We start from the raw sequence: 19,218 nt of genomic DNA, 5'->3' as shown, positions 1-19,218 counted from the left end.
TGGTGAGGAGGGTGTCATGGGGGGAGGCAAGGCTGGGGCAATGGCCCGTGTGCCCACAGAGAGGGCTCCGAGTGCTGCCTCTGGCACCCATGCCATAGGTTCGCCACCACTGTTCCAGGATGTCTGGCTTGAGATCAGTGACCACCCCATCATGGTTATCAGGGACGCTTAGCTCGTTCTTGTATAGTTCTTCTGTTTAATTTTGCCACCTCTTCTTAATCTCTTCTGCTTCTGTTAGGTCCCTGCCATTTTGGTCCTTTATCATGCCCATCTTTGCATGAAACGTTCCCTTCATATCTCCCAATTTTCTTGAAGAGATCTCTGGTTCTCCCTGTGCTATTGTTTTTTCTATTTCTTGAAAGTGAAGAGGAACTAAAGAGCCTCTTGATGCGGGTGAAGAAGGAGAGTGCAAAAGTTGGCTTGAAACTCAACAGTAAGAAAACCAAGATCATGGCATCCGGCTCTCTCAATTCCTGGCAAATAGATGGGGAAGAAATGGAGGTAGTGGCAAATTTTATCTTCCTGGGCTCCAAGATCACCACAGATGGGGACTGCAGCCAAGAAATTAAAAGACGCTTGCTCCTGGGGAGGAAAACTATGGCAAATCTAGACAGCATACTCAAAAGCAGAGACATCCCCCTGCCAACAAAAGTACATATAGTCAAGGCCATGGTTTTCCCAGCTGCATTGTATGGCTGTGAAAGTTGGACCATAAGAAAGGCTGAGCGCAAAAGAAGGCCTTTGAACTCTGGTGCTGGAGAAGACTCCTGCGTGTCCCCTGGACTGCAAGGCGATCCAACTGATCAGTCCTAGAGGAGATCAACCCTGACTGCTCTTTAGAAGGCCAGATCCTGAAGTTGAAACTCAAGTACTTTGGCCACCTAATGAGAAGGAAGGACTCACTGGAGAAGAGCCTAATGCTGGGAAAGATGGAGGGCAAGAGAAGAAGGGGACGACAGAGAACGAGGTGGCTGGATGGAGTCACTGAAGCAGTAGGCATGAGCTGAAGTGGACTCCAGAAGGTGGTAGAGGACAGGAAGACCTGGAGGAACGTTGTCCATGGGGTCGCAATGGGTCGGACACGACTTCACAACTAACAATAATCTTTGGACCACTGTTTAGAATGATTTTTATGAACTTGATGTCAGACACAAAAGGCCAGATTCACCTCTAAGATCCAGTTGAACTGATTTAACCAGTCTCTCTTTCTCTCACCACTGAAGACTAATTATTAAAAAAAAACTAATTCGATTTTTGTTGAACAGCTGTATATTCCATCCTCTGCAATGCCACGTGATCAGCGACAAGCAAAATGCACAGTGACAGGAAACTTGCACAGTAACATTTAACTGTAACATGAATGCAGTTAAAACTCTGCTCTTTTTTGGGTTGTCATTCTTTATTAATATGTTATGAGGTGCATCTCAAAAAATACGAATGTGAAAACATTTTTGCCGGTGAAATTCTAATTCACTTTTGGAAGATGGAAATGAGAGTTTATTGCCATTTGTTCCTGGCGATTTGAATGAATCGGCAAAAAACGTCTGAATGATGTGTTGGGTTATTTAAACTGACATCAAGAAGAGTTCTACTTTGTGCATCTCACCTGGACTCAACTTGACAATCAGGTCCAGAGTTTATACTGTATATTTAACTTTGGAGGATCTACAGAAATCTTCCCACTTTGGGTTACTGAGACAAACTTTAAAGTTGGTTATGAAAGAGATTCTTCCTTTTTCCTCCCCCCCTCTGCTTTTTCTTAGCCATCATACTTCCTGCCACAAGAGTCAAGGTGTTGTTTTATTTATTTCATTTACGTATCTCTCCAGAATTATTTGAACCCTGGCCGTTTGCATGTTCTTTAAATTAGCCGAGATTAATTGTAGATTCAAAGAATCACTCGGGGAAATCAAGTAATTGCTTTACTTACGTTCGTAGATTCATAGGCATAAACAAGCAAATGTTTTATTGAAGTAGCTTGATAAATGTTCATTAATTGTGGTGACCATAGAGGCATTTTTCTGCCCCTGAAAAAGGAAAAATAAAATGGAAGTGTTAATGACTTATCAACTATGGTTTGTTTGTTTTTTGCAGATGTTGGATTTGGGAATATTTGTATATGTGAGCAAAGGAGAAAAAGTAGATTTTGTTTCTCACCATGGGTCATGCCACTGCTCTCATACTTCCTCCCTCCCTGTGACCAAGTATATTCCCCTTTCATGAAATAACTCTAAAATTACATTTATTCAAACCTGTACAGTTGAACAGTACTTACATGGGAATGCTACATTTTAGATTCTGAGTTTAGTCTGTTCTCAGCCGGTGAAACTTTACTGCACAAAATCCTCTGAGCAATGGAGTGGGAATATTGAGAGAATAAATTACTTCTATTAAGTGGGTACCCGCAACGTAAAGGGGACCTTGAGACGGAGAAAGTGCACTCCTAATAAGCATGGGAAAAGGACAGACCTCCAAAAGGACAGACCTGGGATGTGTTATCTATAATTAAACAATAAAATAAGCAAAATAAAAGTGCTGCAAAGAGAATCCATATAACATTTATGCGGGGCGGCAATCCATTCCCTGAATGTTTTTCGGGAATGCACCAGGATTTCAAACCAAAGGTCTTTACTTTATAGCTTTCCCAGAAACTCCACAAGGGTGATGCTTTCTTGAGTACCATTATTCTTGCCACCATTAATATGGCTGATATTGACTTGACCTATCTTGGCTTGCTGAGCTTCTGCTTTCAGCATGCCACGTTTAACGCTGGTCGTCTTTAACAAGCAGAAATGCCCTACTGTATCAACATCAATGGATTTAATGGTCCCCAGCTTTGGCACAAATGGAGATTTTTATGGAAAGAATCAGGAAGGACACTTCAACCCTCATTTGGAATTCCTTATGAAGTACAGTTCAAAACACACAGATTCGTAATAATTCAAAAGGGCCATACGGGATAACAAGCCTTTCCTTCATTCCTGGTACCGTTATTCAGAAGAAACTCTTAATTTACAAAACCTCTGACTTAGAAAATTATGGTAGTCAAAAGAAGAAGGAAGAGAACAATAGGCTAGGATCCTGAAAAGATGGGTCTCTAGAACTTACAACTCCTTGAAAATGTTAAACAAAGGAAGATTGGCTGTTAGGCTGTCTGATATGCCATGATCTCCTTTAAAATTATGTTGTACACTTATCTTGTTCTTGTCTCTTTTTAAGTTAGCTGTGTTAGAATGAGAAAGGAACAAGCCTTATTTCCTCAACTCTCGTTTCTGCAGTCTCCTTCGTGCTCTCATAGTTTTATCTTCTGCTGCTACAAATCTTTTAAATGCCCCTTGATGTTTCTCTAGTCCACTACATAGGTAGTCCTCAATTTACAACAGTTTGTTTAGTGAAGGTTCGAAGTTACAACGGCACTGGAAAAAAGTGACTTATGCCCGTTTCTCACATTTACAACCGTTGCAATATTTGTTGCTAGTTGCAAAGTCGTGTCTGACCCATCGCGATCTCATGGACAACGTTCATCCAAGCCTTCCTGTCCTCTACCATCTTCTGGGGTCCATTGAAGCTCACGCCTCCTGCTTCAGTGACTCCATCCAGCCACCTCATTCTCTGTCGTCCCCTTCTTCTATTGCCCTCAACATTTCCCAGCATTAGGCTCTTCTCCAGTGAGTCCTTCCTTCTCATTAGGTGGCCAAAGTACTTGAGTTTCAACTTCAGGATCTGGCCTTCTAAAGAGCAGTCGGGGTTGATCTCTAGGACTGACCGGATGGATCGCCTTGCAGTCCAGGGGACTCGCAGGAGTCTTCTCCAGCATCAAAGGCCTCAATTCTTTGGCACTCAGCCTTTCTTATGGTCCAACTTTCACATCCATACATTGCAACTGGGAAAACCATGGCCTTGATTATACATATATCTGCTCAAAAAAAAGAGTGATAAATGGAAATCAGCTGGGGAAAAACCTCAAAATGGAAAAAAGAAAACCCAGTCAGCTGTGAAGGGTAAATTCACCCTGTCGTGTTAGATGTGTGTCATCAACAGAAAACGTTGAGCAGCAGGGAAGCTGATCAGATCAATACAGATAAGCATTAACGTCTTCTCCAGTTCTATTGTTCCCTTCTTGTGCTCTTTGCCTTTCTAGTTTTTGGAATAGTTAATAGTTAATCTCAAAAGAAACGCTGCCACTTCCTTTATTTGTCACTGAAAGAGAGCAGAGGATCTGAAGTCCTCTACCCATCAACATGGATAAGTGCTAGCCAGTATCTTTAGAAGCTACCTTCCCTCCCCCCTCGGCAAACTGAGATGGCCTGAAGTCTAAAGAAGTTTTCCACCTCCACCCTTCCCCGGATCCTTCTGACCAAGTGGCAGAGCAGTCATTTCCCGGAGCCCGTTAATTCTTCTTCTTCTTGTGCCATATCCGTTATCGGACGTTGGCGATCATGTTGGCAATCCTGTTTTTATCAGCAGCCGCACGAAAAAGTGCTGCTGAGTTTTGTCCAAAACAGTCCCTTAGATTTTGAAGGCATGATGTTCTTCTTCTGCCTGGACCTCGTTTGCCTTCAATCTTTCCCTGGAGGATTAAATGGAGTATGCCGTATTTTTCTGGGTGTCGCATCACATGTCTGAAATATTCTAATTTTCATTTTTTAATTGTTTTGATGATTTCCTTTGGCTTTCCCAGGCGGCTTATCACCTCCTCATTTCTGATCTTGTCAACCCAGCTTATACGTAACAGCCGCCTGTCAATCCACATTTCAAATGCTTCTAGTCTCTTCAGGTGGCCTTCTGTCAGAGACCAACTCTCTACTCCATAGAGCAGGATAGAAAAAATATAGCATCTGACAAGCCTGATTTTCAGTCTTAGGCTTATGTCATGACTGCAGAAGACCTTTTTCATTTTGAAGAACGCTGTTCGGGCTTTCTCTATCCTTTACTTCAGCGGTCATGTCCCAGCTTTCATGTAAATTAGAACCGAGGTGTGTGATCCTTTCAACTTTTTCTAGTGGTATTCCTTCTGAATTTATTGGTGGTAAATTAATGGGTTGTTTGCTGACGACCATGATCTTGGTTTTTGAGGTAATAAAAAAAAATCAACAAAAGTAGAGAATTCCTGGCTCAGAAGCCGAATTATCGCAGTTACATCCCAAAGGAAGCTGGAGTATATCCAATGCTGAAATCTCTTGATTAATTTTTATGCTTCTAAATCAGCTTTCTGCAATCTGGTACCCTCCAGGCATATTGTTCACAATTCCCCTCATCCCAGCGCTGGCTGCTGAGGGTGGGAATCGTAGTCTGACAGACTCATAGACATCATGTTGGGGAAGGTGTTACATATCTTCCCCCACATTGCCTCTAGCCTTCATTTTAATCCCCAGCACCAGGCTGAGCTGTGGTTTGACGGAGGTGTAAACAGAAAGAAGTTGAAATGCTGGGCTTAAGTAGATATGTGGTTTTGTTTTGTTTTTTAAAAGTACTCAAGTACTTTGGCCACCTAATGAGAAGGAAGGACTCGCTGGAGAAGAGCCTAATGCTGGGAAAGATGGAGGGCAAGAGAAGAAGGGGACGACAGAGAATGATGAGGTGGCTGGATGGAGTCACTGAAGCAGCAGGCGTGAGCTTAAATGGACTCCAGAAGATGGTAGAGGACAGGAAGGCCTGGAGGAACGTTGTCCTTGGGGTCGTGATGGGTCGGACACGACTTCGCAGCTAACAACAACAACAAAACAGTTTCATTTAAGATATGGGAAGTGAATGCAGAAAGGATGGTTCTCCTGGGAATCCAACGATAGCATAGTGCACTTTTAGTTAGGATTCCCCCTCCCTTTTTGTTATGATAGATTTTGATTCAGTATGAGCATCCCTAATTGCCTGTTTCTATTGTGCATGGATTGTGGATCTAAAGGTCTGAGGGGTTTTTTGTTGTTGTTGCCGTTTTTTAAGTATCCTATCCCCTGTGAGTAGTCTCCAGCCTTCATTCCAATTAGCACGTTGCACTTTAATTTTAACTTACGTACAAGCAAGCCGAGCTGCTTACATTAAAACCCCGAAAGCAAAAGAACTTGGTCAAATTCAGTTTACCATAGAGGGATCTTAGCAGAGCACCACCGCCTTTTTTTTTGTCTATGTAGGAATGTATTAAAGCACTTCAAAACAGTGCATCAGTTTTCATAGCCATTTCGTAGATTAAGAAAGCAATTGTAAGCAAAATAAAACCGGCATTAACTCCTGTCAGCTCCTGTCTTTTTTGCTGTTCTAGATTGGCTTGGAATAATGGTTGGGGCCTGAAGTGATTGCATTCAGCCGGGCAGATGTATTATAAATATGAATGAACGCACCGTCGGGAAATCCAGTTACGCCGCAGAATAGTCCCCCTCTCTGTCATAATAGTAGCTTTCATTTTTGTTTGTTTTTATCTGAAAACCCCACAGAGTTCTGACAATAACAGGACGTGTCACTGTCGTCCCGAATAACAGTTCTTTATCTTTTCAAAGCGAACGCCGAGTGACATCTTTTAAAATTATGCTCAATTTTCCCCTCTAATAATATTCAAGTAATAGCCGTCTCGTATTTGGAATGCAATCAGCCCAAAGACTTTATATAAATAAAAATGTGATTTCTTTTTCTTTTTTTTTCTTAAGGTGAATGTACCTCTAAACAAAAACCAGCCTTCTGGGCGCATCATTTTTTTCTGACATTTCCTGAAGGGGTACCTTAAAAGCAATTAAAGTTGCTAAAAAGGGCATTTTTATCTACGCGGGAAGAAGCCAATTAGCTTAAAGGCAATTAAAGCAGAAGTGTGTTTTAATCACCTTTATTTAACATTCAAGGTCTTGCGTGTCATTTAAAATACAGTTTGCTTTTTAATTTTTTTTTTAAAAAAGTTACCTCTCGTTACTGTGTAGCACATTTAGAAATGTTTTCTTTTTTAAATAAAAAAAAAAGTCGAAACTGAAATGTGCTAATGCATGTCTTTTTAATTGTTTGCCCAAGTTTAAACAGCAATTTTCTTTCAGATAAAGGATATTTCCATGTTGTCAAATCCTTGTTGTTATTTTTAAGGGAAGAACAACTTTTACTAAAATGTTACCGAACAAGTAAAAAGCAAATAGGCCAGTTTGAAATTCCTCATTATAGCAAACTGCCATACTGCATTTCGATATTAAGCATCTGAATTGAGAGTTCATCAGAAAAAATATTATGGTCAGCTTTAGTGCATTAGCTATATACAGTTTGGGGCCAAAGACTAAACCATAGGTCATCAGATGTAGACATAAACAATTGTAACAAGTCTAAAAATATCTTCAGTTCGTTAGAAATGGCCATAACTGACAAATAGTTCATTATGGCCATTTTAATGCCGTGTTTCCTTGCAACACCTGTGCCTTGTCTTTTTATGTTGCAAGACAGGTACTTTGCCTTAGTTATGCGGTTACATAACTATCTACTTTGTCCAACCCAAGAGCAATTTAATTAGGGTAGCAGAAGTTTGTGGCCCAATGAACATGATGCTGCAGAATCCCTTTTATTATTGTTGAAGGAAAAGTCTTCATCGTGGTTCAGTCCAAGCCGGGAATAAACAACATGGTGACTGCTTTAGAAAGAAGGTTGCAGTTTATTGAAGAGGAGAGCCAGACAGAAAGATGCCTCTGGAAGAAGAGAGAGAGAACACATGTAGGGAGTGGGTTTTTATACCCACTGGGGCTCTTGAGGTTGTTTCCTGTTCCTGTTTGAGGCTTTGTATTTTCTGTGTCATGTATTTTGACCTGTGTCCCTTTGGCATCTGTGGGTTAATTCTATTATGTCCTGTCTTAGAGTTTGGGTGGGGTATGTAGGTTTTAGGTGTCTTTGTCTTCCTAAGCTTCTAGCTGGGGGCCTCCAACCTTCCTGAATGGATTATTTACATCTGCATTTCTACAGAGCTGGTTTCTGCTTGGGGGAGGGAGACTTGGGGCTATTAAGAAAAACTGGGCATGCTTTTCTGTCTCTTTAAGATCCTTTGAGGAGATATATTTTTCTGCCCTTTTAATATTTCCTTCTCTGGGGGGGCTGACTTCCCACATTATGATATTTATGTACAGGAGCAATTTGTAATTAGTTTACGGTTACGCTGTTCCAAATAGTTGGCACACGCTGAAACGTGAAAGGTTTTAAAACTTCTAATCCAAAGAAGGGTTGAGTGTATTATAAGTCTACAGTCTACTACATTACGTGACGTTGCGAGTTTGACACCTCTGAACTAAATGAACTGTTGCAGGACTACCCGTATTCTTATACAAAATAATCCCAAACAGTTGTCTATAGTTGATTCCTGTGGAATATTAGGCAGAGGTATATTAGAATGGATCTATGATTCACGGCTAATTTTCAGCAGGACGTTAATTTTTCCAAATGTAGTAATGCTAACAGTTTGAAAGCAGAAGTGTGATTTGCTAGAGGATAGTAAGATGATTTTGGCGTCTAGGCAAGGTATTGCTTTTTATGTTAGTTATGGAAATGCAGTTAGTAAATTATTCAAACTGAATACATTTTGCCTCCCATAATTCCAGAGTCTGCGTTTCGACTAACCAGAGAGCAAATGTATGTTCACATTGTTAAGAACAGTGTCTGACTCTTCTTATATCTGCATCATTGCCTTGGCTAGTTGGATTTTCTCCAGTTTTGTGGTCCATTTCTTATTCTGGAGCCCATTTATATCTTTTTTTTTCTACTCGTGGCGTCTCTCACCTTTTCACGTTCTCTGTTTCTGCCACCTTGATTTCCTTGCCTTCTTTCTGTCAACACTTTGCAAAGCTGCTTCCTTGAAATGCTTTGACAATGTGACCTCCTCTGTCATATTTGCTTAGTTCAGGTGAAGGGTGATTGGTGAACAATGCAGAAAGAATGTTGTGTTAGGGGGAAAGGGTTTGTGCTAACATTTCAAGGCTGCCTGCACTGACCTGACATCAGGCTTACAGCTGCAATATTAAGTGTTCCTGCAACTGTTAACTTGTACATTACAATCTTATTTACAAGTGTACTGAACTTCATTCTGTTCAAGCCCAAATATATCTTTAAATATACCCTGAAACCTATTTAAAGTTGGGTTTTTTTATTTATCACTGCTTCAGACAGGAAGGTAGTGCAGAGAGTAGTGAGGATGGCAGAAAAGATCATTGGCTGTTCCTTCCCTCCCATCCAGGACGTGGCATATAAGCATTGCTTGAGCAGGGTCCACAAGATTATCTGGGACACTCCACATCCTCTTCACGACCTGTTTTCCTTGTTACCTTCTGGGAGGAGGGGGCTCCGTGGTATCTGTAGCAGAACATCCAGATTCAGCCATAGTTTCATTCCATACAGCATTAACCTTGTGAACTCTCAAGCTTCCTCCTTCCGTTATGTATTCAAGATGGACAGTATTTAATATTTATTTTGCTATGTATATGTAGGGGTGTGGGTCTATACATATGTTGTACATAGTATGTTTTAGGTGTGTGTCATGTGTGTGTTTCACTTTGAGAGCAGGCAACTAAATTTCATTTTTGATGTGTGACGTTCTGCCCACAGTAAAAAAATGACAATAAAGGTTATCATATCATATATATAACATACTTGGCTGGCTTCTACATTTTTCTCCAGAATGACCAGATGATAGTTCTATAAAAGATGAAACTTCAGTAAATATAGTTTCTTAATGCGGAACTGGCTGTTGAATATCTGATTTTTTTTGTGGTGTGTGTGTGTGTGTGTGTGTGTTATTGCAGAACTGGCTGTCTTTCTTTACCTGGTTACTTTCTTTGTTTCTTCTCTCTATTTAAAGAGGAAGAAAGTGGAGGAAGAAAACATCAGACCTTTCCCGGGATGTGACAAATGTAGGCGTGTATATGCATTCTTTCCCAGTATTTGTTAACACGGGAGTGCTTGAATACTGTAGGATAACGGATTGTATAGCGCAGTGGTGGCGAACCTATGGCACGGGTGCCAGAGGCGGCACTCAGAGGTCTCTCTATGGGCACGCACGCACGCCGTCGCCCCAGCCCCGCCACTCCCCGTGGCCCCCTTCTCAACAGCAGCCCCCCGGAGGAGAGTCGCCTTGGGCGCAGCCTGCACAGAGCAGCGCAGCCAAGGACATGGCAGCTGGGCAGCAGGGACAAGATTCCGCCCTCGCACCCCATCGCGTACAGATGATGCTGCGCGGCGCAGACAGAGGGCATGGCCACCATGACGCTACTGGGCTGCCTGGGTGATCTGCTGTGGCGGGCCGTGGAGGTGGTGGGTGGCCCTGCGGGCAGGAGAGGCGGGGGCGGGACAGGGGCAAGGTGGGTTTTGGGCACTCAGTCTCTAAAAGGTTCGCCATCACTGGTATAGCGTCTCATTAAAAATGTACTGAGAAACCTAGAACATAGTTGCAAAAGGGTAGCACTAAGTGCTCGGGATATAAGGAGAGGAGCTGACAGTTGAATCAATAACGTGACTGATCAATGAATGTATGATTATCCATTCAAACAGAATTGACTATAGACTCTCTGTAGGGCATTGCCCCACTCAGAAAACACATCTCCATTTTAAAACTTTTACCTCTCCTAATGGAGCACCGTATCCCGGCTCCCCAAACACTTCTGCCTAATTAATGGAGCGCTTGGTTCATCTTAGAGCATTTACAGAAGGCGGTTTTATTGCACAGGGATCTCTAAGGGTGTAGTGGTTAGAGTGCAGCCTTGCAGGATAACTCTGCCCACAGCCTGGAGTTTGATCCCGACAGACTCAAGGTTGACTCAGTCTTCCATCCTTCCCAGATTGTTGGGGACAATATGCAAATAATGCCAACGTTGTAAACCGCCCTGGGAGTGCTGTTAAACACTATGGGGACAGTATATACAGTAAGTCTAAGTGCTATTGTTATTGCTATTTTTCCTGTCCATTCGGTACCCAACAGCTTGTAAGTAGTCTCATGGTGAGTCATTTGAGCTTCTTCTCCCTAATCAAAGGAGGGAAATCAGCTGGCACTAAACTCAGAACCAGCAGGGCACAATCAAGTCACTACCACAACTTCAACAGAAAAGCAGTAGCTTCATTGCTCCTGGACAGTGGCCTGTGGGTTAGTTTGCTAAGCAGAGGTTGGGATGGTATTGATGTCCTTGTTCCCCAGAGGGAAGCATCTCCTGCTGTCCTCTGATAGAAGACAGTGAAAGACACACCATGACAGTGAAAGCAACATCATGGTAGGAGAAACCCCCTGTATCATTTCCTAGAACAAATGTGGGTTCAGCTTTCTACATTCTAAAAAAGCAAGAAAGTTGAGTAGCCTCCTTAATTGAACTTGACTGGCATTAAGCCCGCAGCGAGAGCTGCGGTGGTGCAGTGGTTAGAATGCAGCACTGCAGGATGACTCTGCCCACTGCCAGCAGTTTGATCCTCACCAGCTCAAGGTTGACTCAGCCTTCCATCCTTCCGAGGTCGGTAAAATGAGGACCCAGATTGTTGGGAGCAATATGCTGACTCTGTAAACTGTTTAGAGAGAGGCTGTAAAGCACTGTGAAGCAGTGTACAAGTCTAAGTGCTATTGCAATGTTCTATCAAATTTATTTATTTAATTTCTCCATGGCCCATCTCATCTAAGTGACTCTATAGAGAAGATTAAACTTGGATCAAAATGCTGTGAATTTGACATTATTTAAAAATCATTTTTAGGAACCATCATTTAATAACAACAAGAAGAACAAGAACAACAACAATAATAATATAAAGTTGGAAGGGACCCTGGAGGTCATCTAGTCCAACCCCCTGCTCAGGCAGGAAACCCTATACCGTTTCAGACAAATGGCTGTCCAGTCTCTTCTTAAAAACTTCCAATGTTGGAGCACCCATAGCTTCTGGGGGCAGGTTGTTCCACGGATTCATTGTTCTAACTGTCAGGAAATTTCTCCTTAGTTCTAGGTTGATTCTCTTCTTGATTAGTTTCCATCCGTTGCTTCTTGTTCTGCCTTCAGGTGCTTTGGAGAATAGCTTGACTCCCTCTTCTTTGGGGCAGCCCCTGAGATATTGGAAGACTGCTATCATGTCATCCCTCGTCCTTCTCTTCATTAAACTAGACATACCCAATTCCAGCAACCGTTCCTTATATGTTTTAGCTTCCAGTCCCCTGATCATCTTTGTTGCTCTTCTCTGCACTCTTTCCAGAGTCTAAACAATTTTTTTTACATCATAGTGACCAAAACTGGATGCAGTATTCTGTTATAGAAGGACACCAGATACTTCCATTTATGAGCAAGGACCAGGGTATCTCTGCTTTTGGAAAACTCTTTTGCTTTTCCTAAACCAAATGGTGAATATTTTTATGGAAAAAGCAAGCAAGCAAGCAAAGTATAATATATGGCTCGACAAATATCTATTTTGCTGAAGGAAATAGGAAACTATTGCATTTATCTCCTTTCCTGGTGCATGTACCACAAGAAAAATGTCCAGTGTCTTCCTCATAACATTTAACGCTCTCTTCTTGACATGATTAATTATATCCATATCAGAAAAAAATAAGGTGAATCAATTCTGAACCATATAGAAAACCTTTTCAAATACAATTTCTACCAATCAAACGGAAGAGTTAGGGCTAGAAAAAATAAAATTATGCAAAAGAAAACCAACAAAAATCCCCCAACCACCTATCTATGTTTGCACAGAGTTGTTGAACTGAAAGTTCTCAAAGATGCTTCTCAGACTTTTATCATTTGCTATTAAGAATTAAATTCTCATTTCAAGCCAGTGCTATCTCATACCCATACTGCAGTATTCATTTTTAATTCTAGATATGTGTGGAGAAGCTACGTAACTAGAAATATATTTTTCCTGATTATTGTATTATCTATAGGAATTGTAGGAGAAAACTTACATCACTTTGATATGTGAAGATTGTCATTGCTAGCTGTAGATATTTCTCTTAAGGCAGGTTGAGATTTGATGGATCCAGCTATTTTTTTTAAAAGAATATACAGGTAGTCCTCAATTTAGGACTACAACAGGAGTCCAAAATTTTCATTGCAAAGCAAGACAATTGTTAAGTCAATTTTAGCAATAGCGCTTAGACTTATATACCACTTCACAGTGCTTTATAGCCCTCTCTAAGCAGCTCACAAGAGTCAGCATATTGGCCCAAACTTGAGCCAGTCAGGATCGAACTGGCAGTGGGAATGCAGAGTTAGCCTGCAATACTGCATTCTAACCACTGCGCCACCACGTTTTGCTCCATTTTACGACTTTTCTTGCCCCGGTGGTTACGTGAACGACTCCAGTTGCTAGTAACACGATTGTTACGTGAACCTGGCTTCCTCATTGACTTTGCTTGTCCAAAGGTTGCAAAATGTCAAAGAGGGCTCAATCATCCAGGCCAAGCGAATCTAAAAGGTTGAATTGTAGCAACTGGACCAAACTTGATTAATCTGAGATGTTTCATTGATCATCCAAGCAACTTCATCAGTCAAAAGAGGGAAAAAAATAGTTAGGAAGAGAGAGTCGTTGGAATGTATCAACTCACCAGCTTTGGCGGTTTTTTCCCACAAATTCTCTCCAGTTAATTGTATCAGCTATGCTGAATATGGAAGACTTTCTTCACTGGAGATCTTTATGGTTTATTTCTGGGAAAGATTAGAAATGTAGCATACCAAATACTTTGTTTTAAGGCAGAGAGAGAAAAAGATTAATGTTATTACTTCTGATTTTTAAAGAGCCCACAACATCAGCTCTCTTACAATTCAGCCAACGGATAGAATTTGCAAGGCTGCTTTGATAGTGCTTGTTGTGTTTGTCTTTTAAGAAGATAGTAGGTCATCAGAAATGTGTACGTTGATCAACTAATGTAGATTGTAACTCATCTACTTCCAAAGAGGCAACTTTCAAAATAATTCATTTCGGAGCAAAACTAGTACTCTAAATGCTCAAATTGCTACCCTACATAATAGATATCTACAAATCTACAATTATGTTTAACCACAATCTGGGGAAATTAAATTTAGTCTAGGTAGAATTTGAATTTGCTCTGCCATCAGCGCAAAGTTCAACGCTCACATTAAATGCTGCAACTTCCAAATATACACAATGTCTGACATCTATTTCAACAAGCCCTGTCTTTCTATAAGTCTATCCCCTGAGGCACCCATCCCTTCGTCCACTTAACAACTTGCAAGACTGCTTAATGACCGCAACCGGGTGTGCTGAGATTGCAGTTGTTGAGCAAAGTAGTCATGCGATGTCTCGTTTAACAACCACTTCACTCAATGCCCAAGATTGTGGTCCCAATGGTTTCTAAGCAAGGGCTACTTATGAACTCAAATTTAAATATTCTTTTAATAAACATGGGAAAAATGCACAAAGGGCAAATGGCAGTAGCATAGAATAACCTACCCCCTAAATTTTAAGCAAAAGAATTAACAATATTACATATATATATTTTTTACCCTTCCACCTAATGTCATGGTTCCGACAGATGAAACTGTTCAAAGAACTTCGAGGCATTGTTTACCTTAAATAATCTTTATTTGAGTAGCAACACATCAGCACATACATAGTCCAAGCCAAATCTGGATTCCCCTCCCCTGAACACATAGTATCAAAGCACAATTCCCTTTCCTAATTTACAGTCATAAATCACATTCTCCAATTAGTTTGAAATGCAGGCTTTCCCTCCTTTACTCCAACCTGCCATTTCTTATCATCTCTTATTTCAAAAGCCCTGAATTCACACACTATTACAATATAGTTATGTCTAACTAACTCCCATCACACCTAGCAGGTTTAAAATATATTCCCGTAAAAATCTTTCTGCATATGGTGAACTTACATGTCAGGAAAATAGTTTTCCTTTCCCAAGAAAATATCCAGAGCCTGTACGGAGTTCTTGAATTGCCAATTGCCTCTCGTATACCTATTCTTTTTCAGTCTAACAGGATTATTCTTTTTCTCTTGAAGGAAACCGCGTGCGCGTGAATGTGTGCACCTCACACTCCTTCACAAAACGAATTTACATATTTATAGACATTCCCCAAAGCACATCATCTAACCATTTTGTGCCGGGTTTAATCCTGGCAATATGTTGACGTTATTTTATCATACAGTAAATGGAACTAAATGAACATTGCTCCTGCGTTATTAGATTTTAAGCATCAACTGCCCCCTTGATAAAGGAAGCTGCAGAAGACGGCGTTTATTTTCTCCCCAACAGGCAAAAGGTGATCATACTTCCTAGAATTTTTTGTCGAGATTGCCCAAGAAGCTGTGTAAAAAAAACTCATCCATCACCGTGAGCCCCTGGTCAGGGACTGACAGTGTAGTAAATATCTTCAGCAGCAGCCTTTTAATGTACAAGCTGTTTTCGGTAGGGATTTTCACCAGTCACATAAAACACAGTGTCATGAGTGACTGCCTGTGCTCCAAAGTCATTACAATTGGGATGATGGAACATCTTTCAGCGCATAACCAAAAAAAAAAAAAAACCCAACAAAAAAAAAAACCCTCTCTAAATGTCATGTCAAGTTTGTTGAAGCCATTTTCAAGCCTTGTTCAAGGTTACATGAATATTGAATATTCCTTTTTAAAAAAAAAAAAAGAAAAAGAAAAAAGTTTGAGATCTCTCAGGAGGTTCGTTAAAAAGGGAGAAGTGCATTTGAAGTTTTGACTGACTTATTCTTTAAGGTCCCATGCTTTGAGTTAAAATCTGCAATTCATTTTTTTTTTTACTCTTCGTCAAGCACGTTCCGGGAACGAACAAAAGGTTAGAGAATGACGTTTCTAGGACTTTTAAGCACAGGCACGTCGGAAGACCGTGGAAAGATCCCACACGCAATCGGATTCTCATGTAGAAGTACAGGTGATCCTGTACAATGGAGCCCCATTTTTTTTCCCTTTCTAAATGAGACGGTTCTTATGTGAATTTTGCCCCCGTTTACGACTTTGCTTGCTACTGGTTTAGTGAAGCACTTCAAGTGTTAAGTTAGCAACACGTTTGTTGAAGAACCTGGGACTTGAAGTCCACGAGTCATAAAAGAGCCAAGGTTGCCTACCCCTGACCTAGATCAACTTGAGAAGACACCACTTAGGTTACAGAAATGTATGTTCAGATTTCTGTAGAACCGTTGGAATTGCTTCCGTCAAGTCCAGCATTAGCTGCTGTACTTTTAGTTTAAGTAGACATGTGGTGGGCTTTATTATTATTATTATTATTATTATTATTATTATTATTATTATTATTATTATTATTATCATCATCATCATCATCATCATCATCATCATCATCATCATCATCATTATGGATCATCGCACAATCAGCCAGATGTTCAGTCTGGATTTGGCATTTTTGTCTACCTATCGAGTCCTTACCCAGGACCTGGGATAGGCAGATGTGGATGTTTGATGGTATTACAGATATCGTCGCAGGATGGAAGCAGTTCCTAGTAAGGCCGCCTTTTGCAATTGACTAATGGCGAATTTGTCAATGCCAATGGTGTTCAAGTGGTGTTCCAGTTGTTTTGGGATTGCACCCAAGGCGCCTATTACTATTGGTACTACCCTTGCTTGCTTTTGCCACAGTATTTCTAATTCTATTTGTAGATCTTTGTATTTTGTTATCTTTTCCAGTTCTTTCTCGTCTTTTCTGCTGTCTCCAGGCACTGCCACGTCCACTATCCAGACTTTTTTGTCTTTCTTATCGACAATTGTTAAGTCGGGGGTGTTATTATTATTATTATTATTATTATTATTATTATTATTATTATTATTATTAAACATCAAGGTGGGAAGAATTATTCAAATCTTCAGAATATTTCTGGAAGACCTTTAAAATCCTTCAATGCAATATCTCAGGAACGTCTATAAATTGTTTGAATGAATTAAACTTACCTCAACATAGGCAGAATCTACCCATTTTCATGAATCCAGGGATATCAAAATTCGTCCTTTCTTTTGATTCTTGTCAGAACTTTTACCTCACTGCATGTCCTCACTTACATTTTGGTCCAATTATGGCACCAGGTTAGAAAGAGTTCTAGTTCTGCTTTAGCCCTGAAATCCAACTGGGTGACTTTGAAGCAGTCCCTCTCTCTCTCTCAGGCCAGCCCACCTCACCTCACAGGATTGCTGTCGTGAGAAAAAATAAATAAAATAGAAGGAGGAATTTGTGTTGGATAGGCTGGCTGTCTTGAGTTATTTGTAAAAAATAATAAAGACAGGGTACGAATAAATCAGTAAAATTTTAAGCTGGTTCTATCCTATGCTCAGTCTGGCTTAATTCTAAGATCATTTGAAAGGGGGGGGAAAAACAAAAAACTGTCTGAAATGAGAGAAGTTGACAACATCTTGAAAATTATTCATGCCAGACTGCCAGCTACTATGTTTTCCCACTAGACAATTTTCCCATTGCTGTGCCTTCCCATTGTTCTCTCCCAGAAAACCATATGTCAAACATTTTTGTAAGTTTATGCTCATGCACAAAAAGGGGAAGGAAGGGAAGGAGGGAGGAAAGAGAAAGAAAGAAAGAAAGAAAGAAAGAAAGAAAAAGAAAGACAAAAGGGAGAGAGAGAGGAAAGAGAGAAAGAAAGAAGGACAGGAGGGAAGAGAGAGAAAGAAAAAAAAAGGAAAGAAAGAAAGAAAGAAAGAAAGAAAGAAAGAAAGAAAAAGAAAGAACCGTGGAAAGCTACCCAAAACAGGAAAAATTGTAATGGTTTCTCTAGGGTTTCTCTAGAGTTTAAATGAGTGACTTTCTCTAGGCTAAGCAAAGATCTCAACCACCATGTTATTTTAGCAATGCTGGTACAGTCAGCCACTGACACTCTTAAGAGTGCCTGATAATCATTAGCTCATGGAAGGGGTGATCCATCTTTGCAAAGAGACCCAATGAACGGCTGAGGTGAACCTGCAACCAACTGAAGCATTGTAGACCCAACAAACAGGAGTAGCCAGAGTCATACATCAGGACTGAGTGTACTTCAAAATTCAAGCAGAAATCTTCTCTCTGAGGTTGCTTTGAAGGGCAGTGGGGCTTAACGGAAGCTGGGGACATCCCTTTCTCCCCTCCCGAAAGAGTTGATGATGGGGCAGCCTGGCGGCAAAGATAAGCTCTACAAATATTGTGAATGGGTAAAGTTATGCACTTCACTGTTGTGCACTGCAAAAACGGCTTTGTTTTCTTTCATGCAGAAAACCAGAAGGCACCGACAGGAGAAAAGTTACATCCCCCCCACAGTATGAATGGAACCTCGGTAAGGAACCCCGCCTGCAAGGACAGTCATCGTAAAAACGAAGCTAATCCATCGGTAGAAAAGAGAAACGGTGTTGGAAAAAAGAAAGTCACCCCTGGAGGAACCCAGAGAAGGGACGAAATAGAACTGGGTGGTCCTAAAGGAGACGTGATTCCTGAAGTGGAAGCTTTGCTCGCACGATTACGAGCGCTGTAAACCTTTTAACCAGTTGCACAAAACTTTGGACTCGTTTAGACGTTCAAGAAAATACTTGGTTACATTATTCATAAGAGTATGAGTATGAGAATGAGGCTTCACATCATAAATACCTGCAAGTCACTATTAACATATTCCTAACATTCAAGGGAGAAGAATTCCTTATTTAAAACTCCCAATCTCCACTTTTTCTGACATGACACCACTTGGTAAAATATATATATTTAAAAATCTTTTTAATTGCTATCACAAATAATGTTTTACGGACATTTACATATCTTAAAGTGTATATATACAGTATATATGTATACATTTTGCATCTGGCCGCATATTTGTCATTACATTTTGAAGCGCACATTCATAAATACTTTGGATCCGAATTAAAATTGTATTACTATAATATATGGGCTCAATATTTTGCAACTGGTTGGGAGGCAATTAAAACAATGAAAACAGATTTTTTTTCTCCCCATTGCTCACCTTTTATTAACTGACGTGCCTTTTCACGTAAACTAGTGGTTGAATGTTAAAAAATGCAAATCAAGCTATGCATGTTTACAGTTTTTGTTACTAGCTCTCTGGAATGTGCAATACAATATATATCTTATTATAAAGCTTTATCAATATTTTTGGAGTGTTTGGTGGATGGCTGCATGGACTATTGGTTACATGCATATATAAAATGTATTGTTATTTCTATAATAAATCTGAAATTTATACTCAACATATAGCTGCTATTCAAATTGAAGCATAAAATGGACTTACTCACAGCACAGATGTAAGAACCAAAGCAATTTTGTTG

At 40.4% G+C, this 19,218-nt stretch overlaps 1 protein-coding gene across 1 annotated transcript in view; it reads left to right on the top strand.

Annotated features, from left to right (window-relative positions):
- The window catches only part of DIAPH3 (diaphanous related formin 3), an 87,177-nt gene extending 68,712 nt beyond the window's left edge, over nucleotides 1-18,465 (top strand). Inside the window, exon 22 of the mRNA XM_029283440.1 lies at nucleotides 18,160-18,465. Within this exon, the coding sequence (XP_029139273.1) occupies nucleotides 18,160-18,416 (257 nt within the window). The 3' untranslated portion in view covers nucleotides 18,417-18,465. The remainder of the gene's footprint in view (nucleotides 1-18,159) is intronic.
- The last annotated feature ends 753 nt before the right edge of the window (nucleotides 18,466-19,218 follow it).

Source organism: Protobothrops mucrosquamatus, unplaced genomic scaffold (assembly GCF_001527695.2).
Source record: "Protobothrops mucrosquamatus isolate PMUCROS unplaced genomic scaffold, P.Mucros_1.0 scaffold89, whole genome shotgun sequence".
Taxonomy (NCBI): domain Eukaryota; kingdom Metazoa; phylum Chordata; class Lepidosauria; order Squamata; family Viperidae; genus Protobothrops; species Protobothrops mucrosquamatus.
This window is presented reverse-complemented; position numbering and strand designations above follow the sequence as displayed.